The sequence below is a fragment of the Molossus molossus genome, unplaced genomic scaffold (genome assembly GCF_014108415.1).
Source record: "Molossus molossus isolate mMolMol1 unplaced genomic scaffold, mMolMol1.p scaffold_m16_p_20, whole genome shotgun sequence".
Lineage (NCBI taxonomy): Eukaryota > Metazoa > Chordata > Mammalia > Chiroptera > Molossidae > Molossus > Molossus molossus.
Genome location: NW_023425356.1, coordinates 37,835,006 through 37,846,505, shown reverse-complemented (window position 1 = coordinate 37,846,505; position 11,500 = coordinate 37,835,006). Strand labels below are relative to the sequence as shown.

The window sequence follows — 11,500 nt, the reverse complement described above, 5'->3', positions numbered from 1 at the left end:
TCGCTGTCCATGTCACCCTCAGAGGTAAAGAATCTGAACGAGCAGATTCTCCTTTGTCTTGTCCCTTCCTAAAATCACCTCCAAAGAAACAGGAGACGCACCAAGACTGCAGGAACACTTCTGACTAGCGGGCTTCACTTAGATATGCCTTTTGGTCCCATGAGTTGGCATGGTTACTAAGATAAAACAGATTAAATAGAAGCTGTACTCTTGCTATTGATAACATACAGTCTGAGGATGCTGTTGGAGTTATTCTGTGTGGTCTGCAGCCGGAAGTCACTCTAACATCCATGTGCAGGCCAGAGGGTCATACATACTGTGCTTCATGGACCAAGTCATGCTATAAGGTGTAACACTGGACCTGAAGACTTTTCTATTTATAAAAAGGTTCCATGCTTCTCCAATTCATTGCATTTTCCCAATACCAATTCCTAAATGGCATGAAGCCATACTGAAAAGCAAGGTACTGGAAAAGAATCACATCGCACCCCATTTGGTCTTAATATAAGACATCGAACACGTCTCTAACAACAGTGAGTCCTTCAGAATCATGGCCTAGCTCAGAGTTTAAAAATCAGGTGAAATGTAAACAGAAAGATGATCTGTTTCTCAAAACCTACTGTATCACTCTTGGCCTCGCTGCCTTGCTGAGTTTTGTTGTTATCAGAGGTAATCACCATACTGTTCGGTTTTCCTGATCTTGCATGGCCACTTCTGCTTTTTGTAGCGTCTGCAAAGTTTAAATGTTAGTGACAGAACATAGACTAGCTTCTAAACGTGCTGTTTTTGTTTTGTTTTGAAAGAACAAAAGCTGCTGTCAGTGAATGCTTTTAAGAAAGAAGTAACTCCGAGATCCTAAAAATGGTTTCCCGTATTGCCAGAATTTCAGTGCTTTTTAGCAAAACACCTGCATATAATACCTTAAATTTCTTCACATGTGTGCACCAGGAAAGTCCCAAACTGTGTGGCGGTCCCCATGGGAAATATTGGGGAAACAATACAAATAGAATATAAAAAAACAAAACACTATTAAGTTTGCATATCTGATGTCAAGATGCTGAGGTAATTATTGACAGCTTAAAAAAAACCCACCAATCTTTGCCTGTTATTGCTGCAAAAATCATTAATACTGATTGAGTTACTTTACCATATCAAAAACGGGAGGGAGGAATTCACGAACATTTACTTGGTGAGGGATAATGTTGGAAGCAAGAAAAGAATGTAGGTAAATGGGAAAATACAGAACTAGTGATGGGGTCATTCTTTCCATCTGGAGTGGGGGAGGTAGTCCAACCCCAGTGGGGTTTGTGACTCAAGCCTTTTCATGGTTGCCCCTTGGTGAATTTTTTTTACGTTGTTACCACCCACTCAAATTCTATCTCCGAGTGAATCCTTAAAAATAAAATCCACAAGTTCTTAATAAATAGTCGCAGTTCCTCCTGAAGACGCTGGGTAAAGTGCAGAGGGAAGCACCACAGAAGCCTCTGGCTGGCTGATATGGCTTGCCTAAATTCGGATTTGATAGCCCACTTCATTCAGAGTGCTGAGGTCAGCCACCTTCTTCTCGGGCAGAGCGGGCCTAGGGCGAAAGGCGGGCAGCGGGAGGGGCGGAGAAAACGGTCAGTAGTTTCAGGAGCTGCCTCTCCTCGGTGTCCCTCACCCTGTGATCTTGGCCCTGCCCCCTCCCACCAGCCCCAGCTCCCAGCTCTACCTCTTGTTCTCGTCCACCTCCTCATAGGCTTTAAGGAACATTTTAACAGGCTTTAAATCCAGAGTTCAAAGAGATGTACAGTTGCTAAGTTAGTTGGTTCAACTTGAAGCCAGAATTTGGTCACACTCTAACGTGTGAACCTTGCAAGGGTCTAAAAAGTCGCATATACTACAGTAGAACTAAACATCTGAGCCAAGGTCTCCTTGAAACTGGCTTCCTAGTGTCTGTGCCTGGGGGAAGCCAGCAGCTGTAAGAGGGCTCGGGTGACTGAGTCTCAGGGGAAATCCTTCGCTATCTTTGAGAGAGAAGGTTACCACTCCTGACTCGAGTGTATATAATCAGGGCGAACCTTGGAGAAGACATCTGGAAAGCACGGCACTGTGCAAAGTCATTCAGTGACAAACATCTCTTCCCTGCATACATTTCCTAAGGTACTTGCCAATAGCCAGCGACACCTAAGTATTTATGTGCCTGCCTTCCACCGTGTGCCCACTTTCAGAAAATTCCGTAATCAAAAATGCACTTCTTCAGAGATTAAGCTTGAAGTACTCGTAGGTAGCCTTTGCTTTCCTAGAGCAATTAAAATGTGATTTCCACACTACCTCTCCTAATATTGTGACTATGGAAGCATATATTTCCTACCCCAGTGTAAATACATTTGTTTTTAGTTGATGGTGGTTTTTTGTTGTTGTTGTTTAGTTTTTTAATTTTATAAACTTCACCTGAGGATATTTTTTTCCATTGATTTTGAGAGAGAGTAGGAAGGAGGGAGGGGAAGAGAGAAACATCGATGTGAAAGAGACACATTGGTCGGTTGCCTCCTGCGCTCACCCCGACCAGGGCTGGGGACTGAACCTGCAACCCAGGTATGTGCCCTTGACCGGGAGTCAATCCCACCACCCTTCGGTGTAAGGGCCAATGCTCCAACTGCTGAGCCAAATCGGTCAGGGCAAGCTGATGGTTATAATGCTGTGTGTGTCTCAGACCCTGTTAGTTGCCCCTCAACATCCACTCTCCCATTCTTCCTCAGTCAAGACACCCCTGACTTCTAGCTGGCACAGGGCTGCCTAGAATACCAACCAGCCTCCCTGAAGCTGGGCATGTCCTTGGACTAAGCTGTAACCAATGAGGTTGAAGTAGAAGTTGGTGTGGATGGCAGTTACCAGGGCACCTGTTCCAAAAACAGCTGGCATGTGCCCATCTTTTTCTTTCCCCGTCTCATCTTTCTCCAGGAAGTGACAGCTGGGGCTGGGCCCTCCAGGTGGCACACTAACCACCCCCCACCTCTATTGGGCTTCTTTCACTTACGGTGAATCATGGTTAAGCCACAGCTTCAACCTAACCTTCCCCACGGCCTAGCCCAATCCTAGCTGGTACCATCTCCCTCCATTAACTCACCAGTGCAACGCTAATTCAGACACGATGCTAGGAACGGTGGGTGTTGAGTAGGTCTAAAGAAGGTTAGTATGTGGAGTAAGGAGATGTGTCTAGCAAGTTCTCTATAATTCCACTCAGGACAAGCTGCCACGCCCTAAATGAAGTCCAGAGACTCACTTCTAAGAGTTCGTCTCTTCCCTGGAACCTAAGCCCTGGTGGCTCTTTAGATCCCTCATTGTCTCTGAAAATGAAGCAATTCCTTGTGCCCAGCAAGAGGATCCCTGTCGGGACCCTCGCAGCACCTACCAGCGAGCTCACCCAGTTTCTGAGCCTTCTGTGCACACGCTGTCTCCCCAGCCCAGGCTCTTCCTCCACCCCAAGTCGCACCTCTCCTGAAAGTCCAAGTGTGCAGCGTTCACAGGAAAACTGCTAGTCAGACGTACTCTTGTTTTTCAGGTGTGAAAATAAATCTGCACTCACCTATTTTCTCCCCCTCGGTCCCATGATCAGCAGCACCTGCTGCTGCAGTCGGTGGCGGGACCAGCCCCAGCGCAGGTCAAGGAGACAGCAAAGCCTCCCCGCTCAGCCCTATGCCATGGGCTTCCCCAGGGTCATGGCAGCCACCGATCACAGGCATGTGTCTTCCTCAGAAGCCTCCCTTGGAGCCCCTCAGTCTCGACGAACAGAATTTTCACCACATTTTTCATAGTTTGTGTGTTCCTAACACTCCACCCTTTACCTTGACTCGTTCTGCTCTCGGTACCCTTAAATACAAAAGCACTTTAATTTGGGCTCCCCGCTTCCTTTTTCGAACCCTTTCCAGAACTCTTCCACCGGTTCCCCTATACCTCCAGGTGCCGAGCAATCACCATTATACAATAGTTTTGTTTATGAGGCCTCACTGGGTCTGGGCATTGTTCTAGGAGGGGTCTGTGGATTGATTAATTCTCACCATAACTTATGGGGTTGATACTGTTACTATCCACGTAACAGAAGAGAAAACAGGCACGGAACACCAGGGAACTTGCTCAGAGCAGTCACATGGCCAGCAAGTGGCAGAGCCGGTCTGTCCCCAGAACTCAGAGCCCATGTCCTTAACCAGAAGCAAACTGCCCCGCCCTCCCACACCACACACAAAGCAGCCTCCCACGCACCCCGGCCTCCGCACCTTGGCCATGGAATGCCCTCCTGCGTGTCTTCCTGTCACCCCTTCATGGTCCAACCCAAACGCCCCTTCTCCCAGGAAGAACTTTCTGACTTCCTACAGCATTTCCTTCGTCCATCAGTTCAAGAATCCTGCAGGTTCAAAAACCATGTGCCTTTCTTGGCGACCGTCACCAGCCCGAGAGCAGGCTCAAGTAAATTCATCTGTGAACCCCCATGGTCGAATATCCTGAATCTCTCAATGAACTCCAGTCGAGTTCTCACTCGAGTGCAAATGGCTGATAGGGCTTCGTTAGGTTACCTCTATCAGGGGATATTTTCGTTTTAACCAAGTCCTAAGCCAGGAATTCAAGTCACCATGACAACAGTCTAAGAATGAACAAGTAGGGAGAACACTGTTTTTTCCGTATAGGGAGGCTTGACCGTACCTTGGAAAGCCACGTGGGAACCTGCTCGGAGAGCTCAGCGTGGCTCTGCAGTGACAGGAAGTTCGAGTTCTTCCGAAGGAAAGTGACTAGGTTGTCTCTCTCCTCTGTGTCCCCACCCTGCGCACTCCCCATAGGTGCCCAGAAACTAGGGGAGGAGGAAAGGCTAATCCTGGCAGGAAGTAGGTTAGACCGAGATCCTCGGCGAACCGTCTGGAAGATGAAACCCTTTGCTCACACAGCCACGCTGGCTCCGTCCTGGCCCGGTGAAGGCGGCAGTGGGTTATCACAGTGCCACCTGCCTGCGGGCCCAGCCAGGAGCACCCGGGCCGAGGGGGAGCTGTGGTGCGAGGAGAGGCCTCTTCCAAGGGCTCCCCCGGCTATAATTAGAACTCTGCAAGGCGATTTATTTTTAAGAAACACAAGTACCAACGCGATGACTCAGCTGGGTCTGCACTTGCCCAGATCCTCTCATCACATCCAGGGCTATTATTTCAGACTGAAGGATGGATTTCTCCAAACCCTGCCCCAGTCCAAACAAGGAAAAGCACTCAGAAGATGCTCCTCCGAAAGCCTTTCGGGCGCCTTTGTTTTACAGGAAGAGGGGTGGGGGTTTCAGTTTGCTTTGCACACTCTGTGGAAGGAGGTGGGGGGCACACAGTGGGTAGTCCCTGCTGCGCCTGTCAGCTCAGTGTATCCAGGGAGAACTAGGGTGACTGCTCGGCGGCCTGGTCCCAAGTCTACACTGAACCCCAACCTCAGCTACTGCTGCCAAAACCTGACAGTTCGCAAGAGCGGACCTCGAGGACCGTGGATGTGGGGGAGGACCGTGGACGTGTGGGGACCGTGGACATGGGGGACCGTGGACGTGTGGGGACCGTGGACGTGGGGGGACCGTGGACGTGGGGGACCGTGGACGTGTGGCTCAGCAAGTCTCTCACGCCCGAGGCAGCCTCAGTGTGGAGCAAGAGCTTCGGCTGGGATGTTACAGTCAGGGAGGTCTCAGGAAGCCTCAGAACCAGAAAGTGAGGGCAGCATGTTGGGGACCCCACTGGGGGTGACATCATCCTGGGGCTGAACATACAAGTTGGTGCCTGTCTGTGTTTAAGAAAAGAAGAAGGGGAAGGAAAGCCTCTAGGGTCCCCCCGAAAGCACTGTTCCTTTCCAGCACCTCTGCCACCACTCTGCTGGGTTGTCAGGAGGGGCCCGAGCACCGGAGGGGCAGCAGAGCTCCTGGGACCTGCCTGCTACTTACTCACTCGCAAGAATTTATTTAGCAACACTTTGTGCCAAGAACCTTCTGGGTCTTGGGGTTACCAAGACAAACAGCACTTCCTGCTGTCAGTGGAGTTGACATCCGCTCTCTTTCTTCTGATGCAAATTTACCTGTTGCTTCTCCCTTTCAAGTGTGAGACACTTCAGGGCCATGGGCCATGTGTGTCCACTCAGGGCTGCCAGAGCGGATGCACAGGCCACCAGTCAGTCCATCTGTACTTCTTGCTCCGTCCCCCCTGAGGTCACACCCCTTAGGGTGGGGTGCACACACCCCTGTGCTCACATGCACTCGCCCTCACACATTCTATTCTTTGCAGACTCAGGATTCCAAAGGGATACATGGTGAAGGTGTGGCTCTAACAGCAACCTCAGTCCCTTGAGGGTGTGGAACAGATCCAATCAGGGTGGTGCTGGCCCAGCATCTACAAGCTTCACTGGAGACCCCAGGCCCTCCTCTCGCCCAGTCTGGCAGGAATCAGCTCAGGTCAGGCCCCGATTTAGGACTGTGGCCTATTTGGGACGGCGGCCTGGCTCCTTCACACCTGACCCCTCGTTCAAGGCCTTGCTCCCCAGGACTGCAGACACCGCTGCTGGCAGCTGGCAGGGCAGACAGCTGAAGCTGCCATGTGCATAGGCCTCAGCCAAGACCCACTTGGCTCTAAAGAGACACTCCAGGCCTCTGCGCTTTCCTTGAAGCCGTCCCCAGGCGGAGGCTCTGGCCAGAGAACACGAGCTTGGCTCCTGAGGTTCCAGGGCACAGCTTCTGGGCTCTGATCGCGTCTCCTTTCTGTCATGGGGAACCCTCCAGGACCCCCAACCCTGTCTGTCTGCGGTAGTCAGCTCGGAGACCCTTGGCTCTCTCTGCCCAAGACGGTCTCCTCTGACGAGGCCCATCACTCGGCCTCGGTTTCTGCAAACATCCCCTGGGACCCTGGACCCTGTGAAACCCCATGGGGAGCCAAGCTGGACGGTCCTCTGAGTTGGAAGCTACCTTTTCTGGGATCTGGAAAGAAACCCCACATCATCTTGGAGCTTTTACTTTCCTTCCATAGCCTTTCTGGTCTCAGTCTCTTTCTATCCCCCCCCACCCCCCCACCCCCCACCCCCCCCACCCCCCCGCGCTTCCGCCCTCCATGCTAAACAAATTTTCTCCTCCCACCCTTGGGGATATTATCTCACGTGGGATCTAAAGAGAATGACTTCCTGGGCCCCATTCAACACATCATCAATGTGATTAGAGCATGAAAGCAAATGGATTGTCCATGACTTCATTTAACAGCACCAGACGGGGCCCTCACTCAGCCAGATGCCTGGAGACAGCTTCCGGGCAGGACGCAGCAGCAACTCACTGTCCAGCTGGTGGCCCAGTGGAAGGAGACCTTAACGTGGGGCTTACTGACCTCTGCAGCCCTGAGGGTGAGCAAAGCCCATCAAAGCCAGGACCCGCCACCGAGGTTGGGACATTGTGATTTATAGGAAGAAATGTTTAATTTGGTCTTCATCCCCACGTTCAGCGCTGAGCTCCTAAAACCGCTGGAATTTCCTAAGTGATTAGAGCACTGGGCACGCCCTCTGTAGTAACGAGGTGACTCTGGGTGGGCTCCTGGATAGGAGATTGGCGTCAGAAAGGCCAAGCCATGATTAGAAGCTGGGAATTTTCAGCCCTACCCCCCCATTCTCTTGAGAAGAGATAAGGGCTGAAAATGGAGTTAATGATCAATTCGTCCTCCAAAAAAATACCCGAAAGTATGGGGTTTGAAGAGTTTTCAGGCTCGCAAACAACATCCATGCCAGGAGGGTGACACACCCAACCCCACGGAGACACCCTCCTGCACTGGAGACCTCTCACTCCACGCATCTCTTCACCTGGCTGATCATCGGTGTTCTAACTCATACCCTTCAGTTAACGGGTCAATGCAGGTAAGTTTCCCTGAGTTCTGAGAGCCACTCTAGCAAATTAACTGAACCTGAGGAGGGGTCATTGGCATCTCCGAGCTGTAGCCGGTTGGTCAGAGCACCCGTGATAACCAGGCCTTTCGACCAGCATCCGATGTGTACAGGTTGGGGGAGGCAGTCTTGCAGGGCTGAGCTTAGCCTGTGGATCTGACCCCCTCCTGGACGATAGTGTCAGCATTGAGTTACGTTGTAGGAGACCCAGCTGGCGCCACAGGGAATTGCGTGGTGTAGGGAAAACCAACATCTGGTGACCAGCGGCGTCAGCGATGAGGGAAGTGTCTGTGTGAGTGTCCTGAAGGAGACACACAGGAGAGAAGCAGCAGGAAAGATCTGGGGGGCTGGTCTCCACAGAAGGATAAAGACTGGGTTTTCCCATACAGAGCGAGATGTCAAAGGCGGCGAATCAAAGAGGAAGAAAAAAAGAGAGGAAAAGAATCATGATCAGCAAAGAGTGAAGGAGGGACCGAAGAAAAAGGAGCCAGGCGGGGGAGAGAAGACAGATTCTCAAGCGTCTTCAAGGACTCGGGCCTCAATTCAGAAGAATGTTCCACATGGTCACTCCAATGGGCATAAGCTGCTTTCATGCTGACCCAGTCTGGCCAGAAAGCCACTGTCCCCTCACCCCTGTCCTCCCAGATTCAGGTCACAGGCAGCAAGCACTGACTGTCAGAGTGGGAAAGGACCCCAAAGCACATTCGGAGGTCTCGGTGGGGCCGCTGCTGCATTTTAGGTGGACTGGTTCTTTACTGGGATGGTCCTGAGCTCTGCAGGACATGTGCCGGCCCTGGCGCCCCAGAACCCCAGTGGGGCGCACCTTCTTCACTTCCCCTCCCACCGCATTTCTAACCCTTGTCCCCCAGAGGGCGCCCTGGCCCCTCGGTGAAGAAAGAGCTACAAGGGGACTGAGGCCCAGAGATGTGAAGCCGGACTTCACAGGCCTTTCCAGCGAGGGTCTCAATCTCCATCTCCCCGTCCCTTTCGGAAGCACGTCGTTCTGTGTGGAAGGCGCTTGAAACACTCCTCGGGCAGAGAGGACGGGAAAGGACTGGTGGGTGGGGATGGGGGTCCGGTTCCCTCCGGAGCCGGTCTCAGCTGACACGTGCCGCTCAGCTCCCTGTCCCAGTGACACGGACCCTCCCTTGCAGGAGGATCTTCAGACAAGTGCAAAAATAGAGGGGAATGCGGGGCTGGAAGCAGCTCCCGCCGAGGGAGGAGGGGGAGAGGCGCAGCCACTCAAGTCGCCCACACAGGTGGAGGGGACCCCGCTGCTGGCGGGCCTGTCGCCTGCTGTGGCATTTTCCACGCTCTGGGCCACTGCTACGCTGCATTACGACACCCAACACATTTAGAAATGACTTGATGGACTTAGGTCATGCTGAAATAATAACTAGCGGCGGAGTCACCAAGCCCTACGGCACCCTGACCGTGCTGGAGTGGGGTTCCCAGCGTTGGCGGAGTCATCGGGTCCTTACCAAAGGTGTCACCTCGTTTCCTTGCCCAAAGCAAGGTTACCTGGGGAAGGCCTGGTGGAGAAGGCCATGGTAGGAGGAAGAAGCTGCTTTTCTCCAGACACACCCCCAGGAGGCAGGGTGTTGGGGGGAAGCAGGGATCTGGGGCGGGGCTCGGGGCCTCAGTTCTCCCCATGGTCCCCACCTCTCACGGCCCCTCATGTTACCCTCAGTTCCTCCTCTCACCTCCTCCTCTTCCGACAGCCAGCCCCTGGGAACCCTTACCCAGCCCTGCAGCTCAGAGGTCGTGTAGGAGGACCTGTAACACCTCAACCCATTTTGAAACTTCAGCCAAGGTATTTGCCCTCTAGAGCAAAGAGAAAGGAAGGGCCGAGGGCTCTGCCCCCAGGAACAACCGTGGTCGCATTGCGTTTGCTCATTTAAATTGTCCACAGGAACCTACAAGCCACCTGGGCTCCCCACATTCCGGCCCATTGGGAGGAACCTGTGAAGGAAGGCTCCAGGAACGAGGGCTCAGCCCAGAGAACGGGCTGTGGGGGAGGGGCACGGGTCTGGGGTTCCGGGCTGGAGGCAGCCACCCTTCACCACTTTGGAAAAGGTTATTTTCACTGAACCATGAGCCATCACCTCTGTGCTCCGGGGGCCTCCTCGCTGCACAGAGGGAGGAGGGTGATGGAAGTGAACACCCATCTTCCAGCAGGGCTTCCTTCCCAAGGCCTCCAGTGACTGCTGTCCTCTCCCTAGTCTTTCTCCCCACCCCCAGGTCCTCGCCCTTGCTGCGGGTATGGGCGTGGCCATGGAGGAGGACTGAGAACAGGTTTTTCTACCTGGCCCCCAGGAGAATGAGCCCCTGGGCTCCTTCCAGAGGGACTTCAGTGTGGCCAAACCATTGGGACCAAGCTAGGGTCACACCCTCTAGCTTTACCTAAGCAACCTCATTATCTGAGCCCCTGAATCACACTTGATGGCCTCAGTTACCCCTCTCCGCAGACCTTGGTCTTGACATTCCATTATTTTTTAAGGCCAACCCCCCAATCAGTTCTCCCATCTGACTGACCAAACGGTGGCTCTCCAAGTGTGGTCCCTGGACCAGCCCATCAGCATCACCTGGAACTGGTTAGAGCACCACGTTCCCAGGCTGCACCAGACCTGCTGCATCCGAAACGCTGGGGGAGGCGCCGGGCACTTCGTTTAACAAGCCTGCAGGTGATTCTCTGCTTGTTTAAGTTTGAGGATTTGAGGACAGGGTTCTAGGACCCCTCCCTGTCTCCCCTGGGCCCTCTCTTCATCCAGTACTGATAACCTCTCGCCCTCACTCCCTCCAGATGACTCGGCCTCCTTCACCGGCAGGATGAGAACCATGGTACAGTCCACGCACTTCCTCCTCCTCCTCTACCTCAAGGCCTCCCTCATTTCCCCACTTCCTTTGCTCCTACCCTCTTAACAGCCGTCCTCCACTCGCCCTTCACACTCCTGTCCCAAGCTCACTCTCTGACTGTCCCTTTCAATCTCCTTTTCGGATTCTTCTTCCCCCAGCCTGCTCAGGGCCGTGACGTGTTCCCCTATCATTTCAACGGTCACTTCTAAGTAGACGGTTCTCATATCATCATCTCTGTTCCCCACCTTCCCCAAACTCCAGACTTGCATTTTCACCAGCATCTAGGACACTCCCCCTGGATGCCCAAGAAGCACCCCAAATTGTGCAATCCAAACTCAAAGACACCTTCTTCCTCCACTTTTCTCCAACCACCACCACCACCTAGCTTATCATCCTGTCTTTTGTCTGCACAACCAGTTCCTAAGATCTTATTGGCTTTGTCATCCCTGGCCAACCATGGTAATGTTTTCTGGTTTAAAATTTAACATGCCATGGACTGCAAAGTTCCTATGGGTCCAAGTAAAATGGATCCAATAGGAGTCGTCTTAAACGCCAACAGCTGTCATTCATTCTGTGCCTAAATCAGTCAGGCAGGGTGCTTAGGGTTTTGTGTGCTCTTGACCTGAGTCTACTTGAGGATAGAGCAGGCTTTGTGGATCGCTCAGCACTTGCTGAAGACCAGGAGCTCCTAAGGGAAGGACGTGTCCTTTGGGCACAAAGGATAATAAATCCGATTAGAAGGTCC

At 52.6% G+C, this 11,500-nt stretch overlaps 1 protein-coding gene across 3 annotated transcripts in view; it reads right to left on the bottom strand.

The window, feature by feature from the left end:
* Nucleotides 1–1,172: 1,172 nt before the first annotated feature.
* VASH2 (vasohibin 2) overlaps nucleotides 1,173–11,500 on the bottom strand; it is a 34,953-nt gene continuing 24,625 nt past the window's right edge. The window contains exon 7 of one of the 3 annotated variants that reach the window (XM_036273294.1): nucleotides 1,173–1,579. In XM_036273294.1, coding sequence (XP_036129187.1) covers nucleotides 1,507–1,579 — 73 coding nt within the window. In that variant the 3' untranslated portion in view covers nucleotides 1,173–1,506. The remainder of the gene's footprint in view (nucleotides 1,580–11,500) is intronic. The other 2 variants (XM_036273292.1, XM_036273293.1) reach the window with 2 other exon arrangements.